Here is a 21,405-nt window from a genome sequence, read left to right as displayed (position 1 = left end):
AAATCGCTTATATCTGAAAGATCCACTAATAGGTGTAAAAAAGACGATTTTTTCACTTTTTTACTTTATTCTGTATTTTTTTGCTCATGGTTGTTGCTTTTTTTTATTAAATTACATTGAATAAATATTATTACATTTCATTTCAAATATATTTTACAAAAAAACCACCTAACAGGAACATTTTTCATTTAAATTTACAGCATGTCAAATGAAAATATAGTCGATTTCGTATCGTTTTTTGTTGGGTTTTTTTTAAATATATGTAATTATATTTTTTTTTCAATCCTACATTTTTTCAAATATATACGTATTTTTCCCTTTTCCACTAAATCGTCATGCATGTCAGCCAACCCCGCGCAAGGGTCGTGTGCGACTCGGCGCCACGCCGGTAGGTGGCCGCGCGAGTCTTCTCTCCCATAAATGATATTATGCGCAGCGGCTTCAAAGCAACTTTGATATTTTGACAAAAAGTTTATCCCTGTGTCGTATAAGTGCTGCATCACACATCAAGTGCTTTCTGCGAAGTTTATTTGGAACATATGGCAAAAAAAATATCACCATGTCGGATAAACCATCGACCTCAAGTCATTCAAGTAGAAGATCTGTGAAAAATTTGAATAACATTGATTTGATCGGCAACACTGCACATCAGATCACGGGCGCCAAACTTCCGTGCATCAAACAAGTGTTACAAGTGATGTTCCATAATATGCGATTTGTTGGACTTACTGCAAAAGACAGTGCAAAATTGACCATAAGTGCAGCTGTAATATTTTGGCAACAAGCTCGCATTCCAATTATTAATGATGATAAGTGTGTGAAAAAGCTGATGAAAGTTTACGACCAATGGAAAAACATACAAAGAACTGTCCCAGATAAAAGGTCAAATGCACAAAAGCAAGTTGCCGAACAATTTACTCAAAATCTTGATGATTTGTTTGATATTGCCATCGGTGATGCGTTGGAAAAAATTCGAATTGAAGAGGACAGAGAATTTTTAAAATTGCAAAGACAAAAAGGTCGTCCAGGCTGCATGGTTGGTGTCGATATGAAGTTATATGGGCGAGAAAAACGTACGCAAGAACGACAAGAAAAAGAAGAAGCGCGTAAAAGAAAACGCGAGGAAGAGATGGCTAGACCTTCAGGTAATTTATTGCAATATGTCATAATTTCAAAAATCATATTTGATTGTGAATTTTTTCAGATGTCGTGAATTGTGATGATGAAGATGCTGAAATGCCATTTTGTGAAACGATTGATGAAGAAAATGAACCGATTGACGATGACTGGGAACCAGAGAAAGTAGCTGGTAACGCAACATCCGCCAAAAAAAGAGGCCGAAAAGAATTCATCACAGCAAGATTGGCTGCTGCACTTGATAATGCTAAAGTTTCGGATGGTATGGCCGTGCATATCCTCATTGCAGCTGCTGAAGCATTTGGAATACGGGCTGAAGAGTTAGCTATCAACCGATTGGAAGATACAAAAGATGTGATGGCTCGGTTTCCCGACAACGTAATTAAAACTTCAGCTTATATTTAATTTTTATTGGGTTTTCAATTTTTCATTTTAAAATAAATTTTTTAGATAAATACCGTTGGATCATTAGTTGTTCATTGGGATGGCAAACTACTACAAGATTTGATTGGTAGACTCAAAGTTGAGCGCATAGCAGTTCTTGTGAGCTACAATGGGACATCCAAGTTCCTCGGAGCACCGAAAATTGAATCGTCAAGTGGAGAACACATTGCTGCTGCGGTTCACGAGACATTAGTTAAATGGAACATTGCGGAGTACGTGCAAGGCAAATGTTTTGACACAACTTCAAGTAATACCGGCACAGAAAAAGGAGCTAGTGTACTCTTGGAAAAGAAACTAAAGCGTCAGTTGTTAAATTTATCGTGTCGACATCATGTTTACGAGATTCTTCTGTCGAGCGTTTTTGAGGTCAAATTATCACCTAGCTCGGCACCAGAAGTTCTAATTTTTGAAAGATTTGCCAAGTCTTGGACAAGTTACGATTTGGATTCGTTTTGCAGTGGTCTCAACGAAAAAATGGTTCTTTTGCAAATTGATCAAGTTGAACAAGAGAACATCAAAAAATTTTGTTTTGATCAGTTGACAAAGAATCAAATTCGAGACGATTATAAAGAGTTTCTCGAATTGGTTCTTACATTTCTTGGAGCAGGACCGTTCAACTTCCGTACACCAGGACCAACGAGTAACGCTCGATGGATGGCAAAAGCTATTTATTGCTTGAAGATTTTCTTATTTCGACAACAATTTCAGCTTACAAAAAGAGAAGCGAATGGTTTGCGCGATATTTGCATTTTTCTCATCAAACTTTATATCAAGCCATGGTTCAGATGTACGAATGCTATAGCTGCTCCTCTCCAAGATTTGAACTTCGTTAAGGCTGCTGTTCAATACGATCAAACTGATTCTGCAATCTCAAAGGCAGTTACAAAAAAATTGACTCATCATTTATGGTATTTGTCGGAAGAATTGGTAGCCCTAGCCTTCTTCGATTCAGATGTGTCTCACGAAGAGAAACGCCAAATGGTTGAAAAATTACAATCCAAAGAGCCAGTTGTGAAATTAAAAAACGGTCGAACATATACTAATTTATCAACATTTGAAAATTACACTTTGAAAGATTTCGTTTCAGAAAATACGAAGAAATTTTTCAACCGCTTTGGTTTGTTAACAACGTTTTTAGAGTTTGACCCATCGACTTGGGAAACGGCATTTGATTACGAAGAAGGTTGGACTTTTTGTCAAAATTTGTTTGTTGTTAATGATACAGCTGAAAGAGGCATCAAATTTATAAAAGATTTTAACAGAATTTTGACGAACGACGAAGAAGAACTCCAATTAGTGTTGCAGTTTGTGCAATCATATCGCGAAAAATTCCGTTCCTATAAGAAATCTGACTTGACACTCTGAACTTTAGTGAGTTTATTTAACACCCTTACTAGAAAATGTAAAAAAAAGCAACAACCATGAGCACAAAAATACAGAATAAAGTAAAAAAGTGAAAAAATCGTCTTTTTTACACCTATTAGTGGATCTTTCAGATATAAGCGATTTCCGGGTCCATCAAATGAAGCCCGATCGGCTTCAAACTTTGCAGTTATTTTTTTTACACCAAAAGGAAAAAAATTAGACCCGGTGAACGATGATCTAGTAACTTTCCCAAAATAAGGACACCCCTATTCGCCACCCATAACAAATGTTTTATTTCTGAATTAAAAATTTCAATTCAAATTAATTAATTAAGTTTTGGTGTGCATTATTTAAACAATAGTTAAATTCTTTTGTTGAGTTGCAAAAGAACACTCGTTTAGATAGCCAAATACATGCAAAGCAACAACACAAACTTGTGAAAAGAACGTGTTGAGCCAAGGTGTGTTGTTGATTCGCATGTATTTGACTAACTCACAGAGAGTTCTTCAGCAAACTCGGTAATCATAGAACGCAGCTAATATTGTTTTTGTAAGTACTATAAAAAAACTCACCAAAATTCTAACCAAGTGGTAGAATAATAATGTAATCGTGGAATCAAGTAAGCAACACTTTTCGATTAATATATATAAAAAATATATGAAAAACTAATAAACCACACAAAGAAAAAAACCGTATACTAATTGCTGATTCTAGCGTTTTAACGAAGAAATCCCTCTTGATAACTATTTAACTATCTTGACTGTGCTTTTCAAGTTGACACTTTCATTTTTATTTTAAACTATCTTATGCTCGGTGCGCGTTGCCACTACTGTTCTTTACTGACTTAAAAGTATAAAGAGTTTCCATTCTTTTGCTTTTGAGTTTCACTTCTTTTTTCAGTCTTTTGTTTTAAAGAGCTTTACATTCCTTGGAAACTGTTCCTATGTATGTCACTTCCTATGAAACTGTCACACTATAGCTTATCAAACTATAAACTATAGCTTTTCTAAACAATATTTTTAGTTTCGTTATTTTTTATTATAAATACACTTTTCCATGCAAGCGATATACAGTCTTTATTGTGATACGTATTTATCGATCGCATTTCGTTCAAAAAATCGTACTACCATATACAACTCGCACACCTTCTTCCTAACCAGAATTTTTCTATTATCCAAACCATTTTACGGTAACTATAAACAAAAAAATCTAATAATAATCTTTTATTCAAACCTTTTTGCGGTTACTATAAACAAAAAAAAATCAATCAAATCAATTAGATTGAATTACAATTTTCAAACAGGTAAAACCCCTATTCCAAAATATTTTTGTAAACAATAAGGTTTCTTGAAAACCTTTATTCTGGAACTTATATTGTAATATTTTATTTATCTTAGCTATTCAACTTAAATATTTTTCTAAAAAATAGTTTCCATACTAAGCTTGCTAAAAGCTCATTAGTTTGATACCCATAATGTAAGTAATATTTCATTTACCTACTCAATTTTATTAAACTATATTTTTTTTAAACAAGTGGTAACTATCTGTCCACTTTTTTTCCATACAAACCTTGTCGTAGAAATTATGAATCCAGCGAAAAAAAAATTAACGAAATCGGTTAGGCCGTTTTCAAGTTATAAGAAACATTCATTTTCTGCATTCATTTCCATATATTAGGAAAAGAAGTAAAGAAACAGATGCAAGAGAATTCAGATAGTTATGTAAAAAATACTAAGTGAATATAGACCTGAAAAAGGACAATTTATAGCTGTAGTTTTTATCATACCTACATTATCACCAATGCTCGTAATTTTTTTATCTACATAGTTAAGGAATAAACGATTCGAAAATAACAAAAAACAAATTAAAAATTAAAAAACCGACATCTTTAAAGTATCATAACTTTGGGTCTGTAGCACCTACAGACATGAAAAAACTATCAAATTAAAGCTTTTTAACTGAACTTTAAGAAAATGTCATCATTTTTTTCCAGAACTTCCATTTCACTAATACTTTTCTTAAAAAAAGAAAAAAGGGCTAATAAATCATCACTTTGGGAGAATTTTTTAACTGTTTCTTTATTAGAAACAAAAAATTCTATAATTTTCCATAAAAGTACATTTAATTACCTTTCAAATGATATATCAAACATATCCGTAGCTCTTCTCTAAGAGGCGGAAATTAGATATGTCCCTCGCAACCCCGTTTGAGACTACTGTGTGACGGTCTACTGTTTGTGCAAGATAATCCGATGGTTTGTTGTTATCAAATATCGATGATCTGATTGTTTGTAAATTTGGGCAGTAATCGAGGAGGTGAGTCACGTTGAAATCAGGAGATCCACAGTGTACGCAGTTTGGTCGGGAGATGCCATTCAAGAGATGAACGTGAGTTGCGAGTGTATGACCAATCCTGAGACGCGCGAATACGGTTATCTTCCTACACGTTGAGCTTGTGGGGTAGGTAGGTTTTCCGCCAGTGGGATTATGGCCTTTGTAGTAATGGCTAAAACTGCGCCATTCACTTGAAAACGTTTCTCTTAGATGCTTATTTACAAGTTTGCGTATATCTTTTTCGGTAAGGTAGTCAGCCATATGCAGAGGTTCTCTATTGGCTTCTTTTGCTCTTTTATCCGCCATTTCATTACCATGTATACCTACGTGGGCGGGCACCCACATTATCTTAATTTGATTGGTGTACTGAAATAGAACGTTGCGAATTTTCATGATCATTGGTGTATCGTTTAATTGGTTGAAAACAGCTTCGATGGCGGATTTACTATCGTACAAATTACAGTTTTCCTTCCATAGCGAGAGGCAAAAAGTACTGCTTCAAGTAAAGCAGCGGCTTCGGCTGTAAATACCGAGCAGTATGAGGGCAAGGAGTATACAGCAATGGTGGCACCAAACTTATTTGTCACGGCAAACGTAGTACTGGTGCCGGATTTTGATCCGTCCGTATATATTATGTCGTAGGATCTTCATAGGATCTTCAATCGAGCAACTAAAAATTGGACTTCATATGCTGTAGAGTGTGTGTTCATGCCTTGGTTTGCTCGGATTTTATAAAAAAAAATTTTAAATCTTTGTGGTTTTGAAAGAGTTCTGTGCTAAGTTCTATCCATAGGTGGGCACTTTGCAGTAACAGTAAAAATGCAGTAAATATAATATAATATTTTACCGATATTGCAATTTAATTTTCATTACCAGTAAACTTTTACTGATTACTGAAAACAATTTGCAGTAAAAATATTTTTTTACTGATTACTGAAAAAAATTCCAGTAAAAATATTTTTTTACTGATTACTGAAAAAAAATTGCAGTAAAAATATTTTTTTACTGATTACTGAAAAAAATTTACTGATTACAGAAAAAAATTGCAGTAAAAATATTTTTTTACTGATTACTGAAAAAAGTGCAGTAAAAAATACTGTTAATATAATTTGATTTGATATTAGCTATTAGCCTTTCTTAACGCAAGCATTTCAAAATTTGCATCGCTGAGTTTTTGCCTTCTGGACCGATTTGCAATTCCAGCGAATGAAAAGAACCGTTCTACAGGTGGAGATGACGGTAATGGGGTATTATATTTTAAAAATACGTTTTTAATAGCCTGATATTTATTTGGGCAACTTGTTGTTTCTTCTCGTTCGGCCAGGTATAAGAGCGTTTCTTGAAGATAATTTGCCGAGTCAGTGGAACCACATTGTATGCTAATATCTATTTAAGTAAATATATGTATGTATAAAACAAATATTTAATTGAAAACCAAGTGTAAAAAGTTTACCATTATTTTCATCCCCGAAGTCAAACAATGCTTTTTGAGGTGGTTGAGGTAGAATACCAGTTTTTGCACAGGCTACTTTTCCATACTTGACCACACAAGTGTTGAACATTTTTTTAACTTCCTCTTCTGTTTGCGTTTTAGCTGTTTCTAAAAGAGCTTTCACAAATCGCAACTTAATGTCAGGGACAGAAATAGCGGCCATAAACAGTAAATATTATAGTGATAATGCAAATCAAATTATATTATCAGTAATTTTACTGCAATTTTTTCAGTAATCAGTAAAAAAATATTTTTACTGCAATTTTTTTCAGTAATCAGTAAAAAAATATTTTTACTGAAATTTTTTTCAGTAATCAGTAAAAAAATATTTTTACTGAAATTTTTTTCAGTAATCAGTAAAAAAATATTTTGACTGCAATTTTTTTCAGTAATCAGTAAAAAAATATTTTTACTGCAAATTTTTTTCAGTAATCAGTAAAAAATATTTTTACTGCAAATTTTTTTCAGTAATCAGTAAAAGTTTACTGGTAATGCAAATCAAACTTCATTATCAGTAAAATTTTACTGATTACTGCTATTTGTAATGCAGTCAATTTATAATGCAGTGTGCCCACCTATGAAACATAAGAATATCGAAAATAAACACGCACTTCGGCGTTAAAATATAAAAAAGATTTTTCTTTTTTCTCATATCGTGAAAGCGATATTAACTCCGTCGCGACTAAAAAATCACGCTGCGACTGCGTCTACATGCACATACAAAATGCGAAATGCCGTGGGCAAAATGAAAAAATTTACAAATAAAAAAATGGTTTGTTTATTTACATTTTTAATTTATTTAAAATAAAATATGTATAAAGCGATATGCAAAATCCTGAAATAGAATGAAATAAGAGAAAATTCTGCAATGAAATTAAATGAGAAAAATTAGAAATTAGAGACAAATATTCGATAAAAAAATTAAAAAAATGTGTACACGATTTCTGAATTTACCTTCCATCTATAGGCAAATTCTCACACGATCAATCTGTTTAGCTTTCAGCCGGGCCTGATTTTGTTCATAACCCTCCTGGGCTAACCACTTTGCGTTCTTAAACAGCAAAACAGTAATTAATGACTCCATTAATTCTTTTCGGAGCTCCAGACATTCTGCAGCTTCTGAAAACCATTCCGAGAAAACCTCCTCTGCCTTTTGGGCTATTGCTTTCGTCATTAAACCCCGAAGTCCGTGCACATGAGCAAATTTCTTGAAGAGTTCTTTGTACCAGGCCATTTGCAATCGGCAAACGTCACATACTTTGTCCTCTGGGTTTATTAGCCTCAGATCGGTACAGCTTTTATAATTCTTTGAGCGCATCAATGTCTCGGAATATTTCTTCAAATCCCCTGGCGTTTTTACCATCGCTTTTCAACATTTCTCGCAGCTGGACTGGAAAATTGTTGTGTATTTTTGGTAAATTGAATACCCTGTGTAGTACCTTTGTACCTGGATTTCTGCAGCTTTACCTTCTATTTCAGCAAATTGCTCATCTGGAATGTATATTTAATCCATGGCAAGTTGCTCCAAAGGCTTCAAGTTTTCAGTGCTTGGTTGTTCTTCAGTAAGATTCCAATCCAAGTTAATGTCATCGTCATTTTCATAGTTAGATCCTTTATTTTAAAATTTCTGACGTAGGATCTTCATAGGATCTTCAATCGAGCAAGTAAAAATTGGACTTCATATGTTGTAGAGTGTGTGTTCATGCCTTGGTTTGCTCGGATTTTATAAAAAAAAAATTTTTAATCTTTGTGGTTTTGAAAGAGTTCTGTGCTAAGTTCAATCATTAGTTAATTGTGATTATAAAAGCACGAAAACAAAATGAATGTTTATTATTTGGAAGTTGAACTGATGCTAAAAATTCGAGATGTTCCCTAAGCTTGTTCAACTTTCCCTCAAACCCTGGCCATATTGGACACTTCAAAGGGTTATTACTCTTCAGGCCCTTACAGTCAAACTCATCGAATAAAGCATTCATTCGTTTTACAAAAAGCTGGGTTGGTTTATCGCAATTCAATATATACGTATCTGATCCTAATAACCCTTGCTTAAAAAGCATGTCTATACCAGCAGCCACTGAATTGCTGAGTATCTGTGTCGCCCGGGAAACACTCATTTTTTCAAAACTATTGGGAGCCGAAGTGAGTTTTGGGCATATTTTAAAATTGATATTATCCTTATCAATGGAAAAAAGTTTCCGAATAACTTTGAAGCTAGCAATACCATCCTGAGTCTTCAAATCATGTTTTAATAAATTATTCCTCACAGATTTTATTAAATGACAATAGTCGTACATAAAAAAAAAATGTTTTTCGCATTGAAAAAAATGTATGGATTAGTCTCTGTGACTTTCATCAATTTAAAAAAACGAACATTAATCGTGCCTTGGGCACAAATGATCGCTTTAACATTTAAACCTATTTTTTCTACGGCTTCTATATTACTAAATAAAATATTTTTTAATTCTGCTTGAGGTACGCCTACTTTTGCGTCATAATATGACAAAACATACTTCCAATCTCCTGCAATGGATTTTGCCATAAATAAACAACATTTGTCTGCAATAAACATCTTCCTGCTATCACCACCGCTGTCTACGAAGCCATCTAAAACATCCCTACTTTTGTTGTAAACAAGATCACTTTTGACGAAAATTTCGTCGAAAATTACAGACATTTCGTGAACTATCTTTTTTAAGTTTTCTAAAACCTTCGCATCAATTCCTGATCTAACATACCTAATTGGCCGCCAGCGTATTAACAATTTTTTATGGGGCAGTGCAAATTTGAGGTCGTCATGCATAAAACTAAACGCTTTGGCCGACATATAATTCAAATTTTGGGCCTAGTTTTTCTCCTCTTCTGTATATGTGTTAATTTTGCTAACTATTTATCCTCCTCCAGAATTCCGTATGTATAATAGAGCCTTCTTTGACGTGCTTTCTAACTAAAGGTATGAGCACATCCGCGGAAAGTATGTTGTCTGGACACACTTCTAGGCGGAAATCCTCACTACCATCCTCAATAATGCCAAGGATCCCGTGGCCCTCCACTCTTCCTAAATTTAAGCATACTGATTAAAAAAGTGCATACTTTATTACAAATATAACTTATTACCTTTATTGTACTTCCGCTTGCCAAATTTACTTTCGTCAATTTGTACTACACCCAATCCTACCCACCGACTCCTCCCTGTCAATCTGGTATAAACTTACCGCCTCACGGCAGTAATTATACCAGTCGCAAATGGTGGCTGTCGATAAACACGATCCTTCCAAATAATTTTCAAAGCGGACATTTTCGTGCCACCACCGGTGCGCATATGCGTACATAAGATAAAAAAATGTGTGGCAGCGATATCTTGCATTGCTCGAACCACGTTCCAGTAGGTCTGGACACTCCTGATTTAATTTTGCACTCTCCCTTACTGCACCTAAAGGTACCCAAAGAATCGTTCCCTCTAACTTGTAGTTTCATTAGGGTCCTGTGGATGCGACAGAGCCTGAAATGCACCACAAGGCCGTTTTCCTTCGCAAATGCTACACATGTTTTCGTTGTGTCCACATGGACTTTATTTTCGACGCCGTCAGACTAGTTGGCAAAGCAGTATTGCCTGGCGTTGGAATCGCTTTGCTCGTTGTAGGAAATTCACAATCTGTAAATAAATTTATTACTATGAAATATGTTTATAAATAAAATTATGAACTTACCGCTTTCAGGTGCATTCATTCTTAAAATTTTCAATGGTATCTTTTAAAGACCGTCTTTAACTTTCCAGTTGATTTCAAACTTGCACGCTTGAATATATCAGTAACAATATACCACGATGTACTTACCAATAACAATATACATATGTACGTATCAAAAACAATGGAAAATAACAGTTAAACAAACGGTATACGTACGCAGGTTCCTTTGCATTTTACAGGAGCGTCAACTAGAAGTGTTTTTGTAAATTTGTAGAATTTTTGCGTAGAGCTCCTTTCGCGTGGGCGGCCTTCGGCCGATGCTGCTGTTCATCCACAAAAAGGACAATACAATAGGAATATTTTCAGGGCCAGGAAGTGTTAAACAAAAAGGCGAAATTTCTTAATATTATTACGAATTTAGAATGAAATACAAATAAATCTCTTACAATAACTCTCTGAGTTCGAACAATGGATTTTTGAATAAAACACAAAAATTAATAGCAACTACTAGCTTGACCTTACTTCTAAATGTACACGTTCAGCTTAAGACTGAATTATTCTATTACTTTTCGTGTATTCGCTTACAAGTTCAATTTCCAATTGAGTCCCATATGCATGCACCTCGGCTTACATACATAAATATGTTAATCAATCAATTTTTTTTATCACCTTGAAGCTTGTCACTCCATCTGATGTTAAGATGTCATATTTCATCAAGGTATTTCGGACGGACTTTATCAAGTGACAATAACACAGGCCGACAAAATTTAACCAACATTCAGACCCAGAAACCAGACTATATATTTCCGAAGGTTTATGATGCGCTGAATCCAAATCTGGCCTCAGAATTGCTCTATTAGTTTGAGTTTTCGAGATATCCTAACCTAAAAGTGCAAAAAACCCCATTTTTGCCCATATTTGAGGTTATGTAGCCTTGCAGATGTTATCTTTCACCAAAATTAAAGGATGGCATCTTTAAATACAATCCTTCTTTTTTCAAATGGCGTTTTGTTTGCTCAAATATCATTTTTTTTCGCAGAGATATCGCATTTTGAAATTTTCATGTTTCGAAATTTTCCTACACCTGAAAATCGATTAAGATAACATAGACATGATATAGTCGCTTACTAATTTTCTTGGGTTTGAGGGCCTGAAATATATGGATTAATAGTATGTAAATTTGGAGTTTGTGGGAAAGCCTGCTTGCGGTTATGTGGATTAGCCTGCTCGCGGTATGATAGGGGTGGTTTCTAGGGGTTAGCGCTGTGTGTGACTCGGTACCCAAAGGTTAGATAGTGTAGGGATGTGGTGAGTCAGCACACTTATGGTGTGAGACAAAATTTTAAGAAAAATAAGACTCAATTCAAGAAAATTAGTAATCGAATATATCATGTCTATGTTATCTTAATCGATTTTCAGGTGTAGGAAAATTTCGAAACATGAAAATTTCAAAATGCGATATCTCTGCGAAAAAAAATGATATTTGAGCAAACAAAACGCCATTTGAAAAAAGAAGGATTGTATTTAAAGATGCCATCCTTTAATTTTGGTGAAAGAAAACATCTGCAAGGCTACATAACCTCAAATATGGGCAAAAATGGGGTTTTTTGCACTTTTAGGTTAGGATATCTCGAAAACTCAAACTAATAGAGCAATTCTGAGGCCAGAACCAGCGACTTCTACTAACTAAAGAAGGAACAGCCCCATCTAAAACTTTAAATCGGTTTACTTGCTCTGGACTAAAGTGGCGCTTACAAACATATCGTCCCCTTTCTGTGTCTGCTGCTTGTACGTTGCAATCCAGGGCCCAACTCTTTCGAACCTCTCCGCGTCGAGGAAAGGCGTACAATATGTGACGCTTCTTCTTCGAAACAGCCTCCCACGCAACAGCTCCATTGCTTCTTTGGAATTGTACAACTGTACATAGGGTCATCATCATGCCCTTTTTAATAAATAAATTTTATCACCACATTTTACGAATTTTTTAATATTTTTAATAAATCATTTGTAAAATATAATGCTAATAATATATAATATATATAACAACCCACACCCAGCCCGCACGCATTTTAGCAAGTAGCAATTTATAGTTGCAATATTGATTTTCATTCCTAATTTCAATTTGAATTTTCAATATTTTTTGTATTGTTTAAAACTTATGCAATACGAATTTAATTGTTTTTTTATTAATTCTTTTGTACGTTTTTCTGTAATATTTACAGTTTTCCGATCTGAAACGAATCATACGGCTCAAAATGTTTAATACAAACATATGAGTTATGGGGTGGAAGAGTGGAAGATGCTCGGCCCTGGCAATGTGCAAATTCTGCCTCCATTTTTCTGCTGTTATGGTGTCCTGTGGAAAAGAAAACAACTTCACTTCACTATTTTTCAAATTGCACCCGCGCACACGACACGTTCTGCTCATTTTGAATAAAAAAAAGGTTACAAAAATTTGTAAAATCGAGAACAATTGAAAATCACGCGACGCCAATCAAACGTTTTTCTCAAACTAAAGTTCATTTGATTTCCTTTGTTTGATATTCACATTTTAGCGCAAATTACGGAAAAATCAATTCAAATTCAAAAATTATTTGAATTGGCATGCAAATAAAGAGACAAAGAAAGAACAGTTTCCAAATTAAATGCCTTAAATTTGACCAGTTGAGTATGTTGCTGTTCATTTCCAGCTAATCTGCCATAGTGAACGTATTTTTATTTAACTCAAAATAAAATTTCATAGTTACGCAATAATGTTGTAGCCTTCACCACGGCTGACAGAAAATCACTTTTCCAGTAGCTTGCAAGTAACGTACATTTTTAGTGTGTCCTGCAACCCGCTACTATTCGCCACTATTGCAAATTAATGCTCAAGAGAAAAGGATGATGATGGTAAATAGCGTGAATGAACTATTCACCGCTAGGGTAGACTGTGTCTTGGCTGTTGGTGGATCATATCTGGGCTGAGAAGTGGCTCATGTAACGTTATAAATTTTTTTTGAAGAAAAAAAAGACAAATAAGATAATGCAAAGAATTAGTCAATATCAAACTGAATTTGAAGAAATCAATCAGTGTATTCGTTGACGGCGTAAATGAGATGACTGCTCATTGAATTTGCGCGTCATTTTATTTTGCGTCAATAGCAAAAAATAACACTTTTTATTTATCTTTGACTTCTTTTTTGTACTGATTCACATTTATTCGCAGTGGGGAAGTAGCCCTTATCCCTCCTAAAACTAATGTGTACTTTTCAAAAATTTTGTAAGATCCTTAATTTAGACAAAGCCGTGTGCTTCTAATTCATTAAAGGATTGTCCACACACAACAGCGGGTCTATGTCTGGATATAGAGCAGAACAGTGGCACGGAAGGTGCGGGATCGTCTCTTCCTCGTCCTCATCTATACAACTTCTGCAGGAGTCACGTGTTTGCACACCCATTCTCTGGGCGTGCCTACCGATTAGGCAGCGCCCCGTAATAACTAAAATCAGTGTGTTAAGACTGTGCTTATCTCTTCTTAGTAGAAATTCCGTGCCTTTAGCATTGAGAGTCGGCCAGCGATTTTGCAACTGGCTTCATTACGCCATCTTTCATTCGCTACTCTTACAATTTCCTCGCGAATACATATTATTTAGCTCGTCGAAACTTAAGAACAATTGTATTAAAGGTTAACAAATGGGTCTTCGTGATTTTTATTTAGAGATTTTCTCCACAAATATTCCACTATAACATCTGTAAAACAAACAGGGTGGTTATAGTTTTCTTTATTGAAATATCTCTTCACTACGCCCCATTGGGACTCAATTTTTTGCGTGTGAGTAACATCCTCCGCCACAAAGGGGTTGTCGGGGTCGCTGTGGTTTACTTTCATGTGCTCATACCCATAATTAGCCAAGCAGTCAAAGGCTCTCCAGAAGTCCGTATGTATTATAGAGCCTTCTTTGACGTGCTTTCTAATTAAAGATATGAGCACATTCGCCGAACGTATATTGTCTGGACACACTTCTAGGCGGAGATCCTCACTTACGTCCTCAATAATGCCAAGAACCTAGTGACCTTTCACGCTTCTTCCGAACTTTAAACATACTGATTAAAAAAGGGCATACTTTATTACAAATTCATATACCTTATTATCTTTATTATACTTCCGCTTGCCAAATTTACTTTCGTCAATTTGTACTTCTTTTCCTGGACCCCAATCCTACCCACCTACTCCTGCCTATCAATTTTGTATAAAGTTACAGTCTCACGGCAGTAATTATACCAGTCGCAAATGGTGGCTGTCGATAAACACGATCCTTCCAAATAATTTTCGAAGCGGACATTTTCGTGCGACCACCGGTGCGCATATGCGTACATAAGATAAAAAATGTGTGGCAGCGATATCTTGCATTGCTCGAACCACGTTCCAGTAGGTCTGGCCACTCCTGATTTCCTCTTGCACTCTCCCTTACTGCACCTAAAGGTACCCAAAGAATCGTTCCCTCTAACTTGTAGTTTCATTTGGGTCCTGTGGGTGCGACAGAGCCTGAAACGCAACACAAGGCCGTGTTCCTCCGCAAATGCCACACATTTTTCCGTTTATTTTGGAAAAATTCCACATAGGCTTTATTTCCAACGCCGTCAGACTATATGGCAAAGCAGTATTGCCTGGCGTTGGAATCGCTTTGCTCGTTGTAGGAAGTTCACAATCTATAAATAAATTTATTACTATGAGATAAATTTATAAATAAAAAAATTATAACCTTCCCGCTTTCAAGTTGATTCATTCTTAAAATTTTCAATGGTATCTTTTAAAGAGTGTATTTTAACTTTTCAGTTGAGTTCAACGATTAAACGTATCAAGAACAATGGAAAAAATAATATTTGAAAAGAACAGTTGAGCAAACGGTAGACAACACTCCTTTAACGCGATAAGTGCGTACCTCGTTGTATGGAGACCAATAAATACAAAAGACAAGATAAATTATAAATTATTTTTATTGACTTGAATTGAAGAGTTCATATAAGAAAAATGATTAAAAAAATTGAGCAAAAACTAAACTAAAAAAAACTGTTTTCCAACAAAAACAACACAAACTTTTGTAAAATTATGTAATCGTTCAACGCTCATCTTCACTGTCAGATATATGTAAGTCCCTTAACTAATCTCTCTTTAGGGAGCTCAGGAATTTATTAGCTCTCTTTTAAACTTTGTGCTGCGCACCCTTCACTGATCAGTTTGAATGAAATGAAGTTCTAATTCTTAAGCCAAATTTAGCCTTTTTTTTCACATCTTGTAAATCGAGATTTGGCTCCCATTTGTTTTCTTTATTTTCGTTTATCAAGGTATTTGAGGTGGGTGCATCAATTAATTCCATCAGTTCGTCTTCATCCAAAGGTTTCTCTCTGAGTACTAGTTCTCTTACATCCTAACGGACTGCCATCTGCCACAGTTTTCCTTACATTATCTGCATTCTTCTTTAAGGTTCGAGTTGTATTATAGATTCATTCAAATTTGTTGATTACAGTAGGTAATATTTTTTCCTCGCCTTCTAAGCGATTTAAAATTTGGATTTTATCTGCAAGCGTTATAAACTTTCTTTTTTTAATCCTTTCTTTGTTTCTTTTGTGGTAGACATGATGCAAATCTAGGATTAATTATTACTTCATTATTATTATATTAGAACAAATTAAGAATATTACTTACAGTATTGCAGCAAAAAGCTGAACGAACGCACGGTGCAGAAAATTGTTTAGAAATACTTGGTCACTGGGCTAGGGGTGAAAAGATTAACAACCAGTGTCTTACTCTTTCATCGGAAGTCAAGTATCTTGGTGTAATACTTGACCCCAAGCTCCACTGGAAGCTGCACATAGAAAATCGAGTTAAGAAGGTCAGTATAGCCTTCTAGGACTGTAAATCTATGTTCGGCAAAAAATGGGGTCTCAAGCCACGTGTCGTACTTTGGATGTACAACTTAGTGGTTCTACCAATTTTGACATACGGTTGCCTAGTTTGGTGGGGAGCTCTTCAGAAGGGCTACAACACCACTAAACTAGAGAGAGTGCAGAGAACTGCATGTGTGGGCATCACTGGTGCTGGTAGAACATGTCCCTCTGCTGCGCTCAACGCTACTTTGCACTTATTTCCTGTGGATCTGCAGGTTAAATCCATTGGTGTTCAGATATCTATTAGGTTGAAGGAGATTGACCTTTGAAGACAACTTCCTGTAGGATATAGTAGCATCCTGAAAAAGTGATGATATGGGTAAATGCATTTGCATTTAATTTTCATTGAAATAATTCGAATACAAGTATAAAAATAAGTAAAAACAAGTGTGTGAATGTGTATTTAGTGAATTTATGTAAGTAAAGTGTAGAAAAATATAAGTACACATATACATATGTATATTAAAATGTGCCAAACTATAGTCAAGTTCCCGAGGGCACATTCAAGGCAAATAATTACCAAACTATTATTTCCGGAACAATTGAGTTATAAAAGTTGTTCCTGAACTACTCTCTAACATCTCCACCAAGTTTCATTAATGTTTTTTTTAGTTTGCCTGAAATTCCCATGTTACATTATAGCAAATCCCAGGAATATTATCCTTAAATATTACGCAATTATTACATTATAATGACAACTTGGGTAAAAGTGTTCAAGAATTGTCTGAAATGTTTTGGTAATACGGCAAATAGTTTATAATGTCATAAATCGAGCGGGGGGGAAAATGGGTAGGTTAGAGCAAAAGCGCGCAGGTGGGTCTAAAACTAAGATTACTGGACGAGCAGAGCGCTTGATGATCCGAAATTTACATGAAAACTCGAGGATTTCCTTCAGAACACTTGCGAAGGAGCTTAACGATGAGTGTGGTATTATTGTCTTTCTTGAAGCAGTGCGTCAAGCCATACTGAAACACAAATATTCATCAAGATCAGCACACAAGAAACCATTTATGTGTGCACAAAATGTAGAAAAACGCCTGTACTTTGCTTTGAAGCACATTTCCGAACTAGAATATTATTGGAAGACGTTATATTTTGCGACGAGATAAAAATAATGCTGTATTCCAACGATGGACCGACTATAGTATGGCGCGAGCCCTTGACAGCTTTACAAAATCGAAATAAAACGCCCGCGGTTTATTTCGGGAAAATTTCCATTATTGTTTGGGGATGCATTTCAAGTAAAGGAGTAGCAGACTTGGTGTTTATTGATGGCCCAATGAACGCCAAACTAAATTTAAATACATACACATGGTAGAAAAAGTCTGCGTTCACCCACTGTTATAAAGTATTAAAATAATTTAACGTGTTTATCTTAAAACTCTCGGTTATTTCTTTTCACTTATTTCAAAGAAAATTATTCATAGAGGTTATGAACAAAATTTTTTGGAGTTTGAGCTGCGTCGTGTTCAGATAACGGGATTGTAGTACAGTTACTTAAATAGGCTAAGCAGAAAAAGTGTGCGTTCATTTCGAATATTGACGATTATTTGCATGGCAATTACGTTAAATTAAATTTTAAATCATTCATGTAGTTGACGCGGTTAAGAACAAATCTAAAGAGGGAAAAATTGATATTAGAAATACATTTTTTGTTACTATGGACCAAAGGCGAAAAGAAATAGATATTGGTGAAAGGAAAATCATTGTAAGTTTGTGGCAAAATAGTAATATCTATCGGGAAATCGCGAAAACTGTTGGGAGGCAATACTCCTCGGCCCAAAGAGTGATAAACAACTTCAAGCAAACGAATTGTTTGGAGTCTAAGCCTCGTTCTGGGCGTCCAAAAAAAACTGACGGAAAGAGAAGAACGCAACATATCTATTCTTGTGAAGTCTAATCCACGACTAAAAGCAAGCCAAATTTCAAAAGACATAGAGGTAAAATACCAAAAGAAAGTACATCCAAGAGAAAGAAAAGAATAAGAAAAATTCGAAAAAGAATCGGATTTCACGGCAGAGTGGCCCGAAAAAAACCCTTCATATCGCCAGTAAATCGACTTAAGCGGATGGCTTTTGCCAAGGAATACGTAAACAAGCCACCTGAGTTTTGGAATAGTGTGATTTTTTCAGATGAGGGCAAGTTTTGCATTTTCGGGATAAAAAGTCGTAAAATTATTTGGAGGAAAAACGGAACGGCACTTGGAAAGCAAAATCTGGTACCTACGGTAAAGCATGGGGGAGGAGGTGCCATGATATGGGGGTGTATGGCTAGTTCGGGCGTTGGAAATATGCGGTTTTTTTAGTCGATAATGAACAGACATGATTATCTCGATATTTTAAAAACGAATTTGAGAGAAAGTGCAATCAAACTGGGACTCGGTGAAAGATTTGTTTTCCAACAGGACAACGACCCGAAACACACAGCAGAGATTGTTGGGTTGTGGTTGTTGTATAATGTTCCAAAACAACTTCGCAGACCCCCACAATCACCTGACCTTAACCCCATTGAGCACTTATGGGACGTTCTAGAAAAAAAAAAATACGAGAGCGTACAATAACTAGCAAGGAAATGCTTAAGAACGCGCTTAAAGAGGAATGGGAACCCATAAGTCCAGAAATAACAGCCAACCTAGTTGGATCAATGAAAAGACGCCTCCTAGAAGTCATAAAAAGCTGGGGATATCCAACTAGCTATTAATTTTAAAACATTTCTATGATCTTAAGCCTTTTATTTTATTATTATTGAAGTGAACGCAAACTTTTTCCGTTTAGTTTGAATGGCCTTTTTAATTTTATGTGATCTCATTTTAAATTTGATTTTGTTATTGGTAGCGAAATATGTGTGATAGTTACGTTTAAGTGAACTTGATAAAACTCATTAAAAAAAAATTCTGAAATATTTATTGTTTTGAACTTTTTCTAATGCAAAGAATATTTGCATAGGTGAACGCAGACTTTTTCTACTATGTGTATGTTGAAAAAAACAAAAACCGACTGGCAGTGCTAACAAATTTGAGTTTATCACTGAGAATAAACAAAATTTTAAATTTTACCAAGATAACGGTCCAAAGCATAAGGAAGTAAGGTTTATAAATACACCAGCTCAAAGTCCCGACATAAACGTGATTGAAAATATGTGGGCCCTTTTGAAGAAAAGAGTCGCTAAAAGACATTCAAAGAATGCAGCAGCATTAAAACTGCCATGATGGAGGAATAGCATGATATGCCGAACGTATATGACGTAAACGAATAGGTATATTCCATGAAAAAGTGCCTGCAAAATATTATTTGAGTTAACGGTTATCATACCAAATATAATACTAAATGAATCAAAAAATTACGTAATAAAAAAAGCCTGTATGAAAGTTTGTAAAAACAGTTTATTTGCAGTATCCGGAATATTGCGTTTTTCGTTTTTGTTGCTTTAGTTGTTGTTTTTCCAAATAATGTGAAGCTTTTTTTCTTAATTTCGTTTAAATTCTGTGCTGAAAGATAAATAAAGAGTTCTATTTTTTTGCTATTGAAATCGAAAAATTAAATTTATTTTCAATGTCAAAACTCATTCTTCACATACTGTATTTTTGGAAATCGCCTTTTTTATGCACGAGAACACAAATTTATTTTGCATATATGAGCCCTTGATTTTGAAAGTGGTATAAGTCATATTTTCCTTGTTTCGAAATATTTAGAGTTTTGCATTTTAAAGGATTAAAAAATATTTTTGTATTATGGAGTACGATTTTTCGACAGCTAACTAGTGCCAGGAAACAAGTATTTATTATGAGTGTGAAATTTATAACAACTTTTAAAAGGAAATGTGGTTTTGAAAGGTTGAAATGACTTAGACCACTTTCAAAATTAACTGCATGACTTTATAATTGACTTATACCATCAAGAAAACATTTTTATTAGTAATTAACATTTTATTCAAACTCATTTCATTGTAACTAAGTAAATTATTTATTAGTATTTAGGGAAATTAAGTGTTTGTGGTGGGATATATAAATCCATCATATCGCACCCTAAATACAGAAGGGTCACAACTCAAAATGTACTTCTGCTCAAATATGAACGAGACGTTATCAATAAAACGGTCCGCGGATGGCACATGGCAAAAATATATTTTTTTCAGCGTGATATGTCACATAGTTTGTTTTCTGTGCTACTGTAAACAAGTCAAGATCGAGTGTAGAAAATTTTTAGCTGTGACCCTTTTGTATTTAGGGTGCGATATCTTTACGTATTTCTTCGTTTATTGGTCTAATGGTCGTGTATAATGGAAGCAAATCAACATGCTTGTATATTCGAGGTCTTCCTCTTTTAGGTGAGAGGTCTTATACTTTGAGTTCGGAATTGTCATCCCATGAAGTTTTATAAAACATCATCTAACATCATTTTTTAGAAACCTGATCCATTGTATTTTTAGCCAAGACACAGCTTCTCCATTGGTATTTTTCTTTCTATTATTCGCTGATTCTTTTAGTTATTTTGTCGAAATGAAATCTTTCTGAGCCATTTGTACTACTACTTTTTACATACATATGTACTCGTATGTACATATATACCTTTATTAAATTATAATAATGCCTCAGGCATGTACTTATAAATAATTCGATTTCTTAATTTTAGTTTCTATCAAACCAATATCGCGATCATTTGGCAAAAAAAATGGCCTCATACCATGAATTTATGATCAACTGTTTCAACATTATTATCAGATGGCTGAACAATTTTTAACGAGATTAAAGCTACATACATACATATGTTAATGTTACGATTTTATCCTGAGCAGGCATCACTGTAAGCTATGACTTGCTTTTGAATGGTAATGCCCCGAATGTGCTTTAAAATGCAGGACGAAACTTCCTGTGATCCTCTTGGGGCGATGTTTTCATCCCATGCATACATTTTAGCATTTTCATTGTGGAAATTATGAAACCCTAAATTGTAGACATACATGCATGTTGCGCTTATAATAAGCTACCGAAACAGAAAGTTTTGGATAAGAAAGTGCT

At 34.7% G+C, this 21,405-nt stretch overlaps 1 protein-coding gene across 1 annotated transcript; it reads left to right on the top strand.

The window, feature by feature from the left end:
* The first annotated feature begins 559 nt into the window (after positions 1-559).
* On the top strand, positions 560-5,921 carry LOC128864692 (uncharacterized). Its single transcript, XM_054104444.1, has 4 exons — positions 560-1,145; positions 1,205-1,515; positions 1,588-2,592; positions 5,757-5,921. The coding sequence occupies exons 1-4, from the start codon at positions 560-562 to the stop codon at positions 5,919-5,921; spliced, it is 2,067 nt and encodes a 688-aa protein (XP_053960419.1).
* The last annotated feature ends 15,484 nt before the right edge of the window (positions 5,922-21,405 follow it).

Source organism: Anastrepha ludens, chromosome 5 (genome assembly GCF_028408465.1).
Source record: "Anastrepha ludens isolate Willacy chromosome 5, idAnaLude1.1, whole genome shotgun sequence".
Lineage (NCBI taxonomy): Eukaryota > Metazoa > Arthropoda > Insecta > Diptera > Tephritidae > Anastrepha > Anastrepha ludens.
This window is presented reverse-complemented; position numbering and strand designations above follow the sequence as displayed.

Excerpts from the sequence above, each read along its gene's own strand:
- LOC128864692 (XM_054104444.1), top strand. The coding sequence starts at position 560 with ATGTCGGATAAACCATCGACCTCAAGTCATTCAAGTAGAAGATCTGTG. Across the intron at positions 1,146-1,204 it reads AGAGATGGCTAGACCTTCAG|ATGTCGTGAATTGTGATGAT; the intron begins GTAATTTATTGC and ends GAATTTTTTCAG. Across the intron at positions 1,516-1,587 it reads TGGCTCGGTTTCCCGACAAC|ATAAATACCGTTGGATCATT; the intron begins GTAATTAAAACT and ends TAAATTTTTTAG.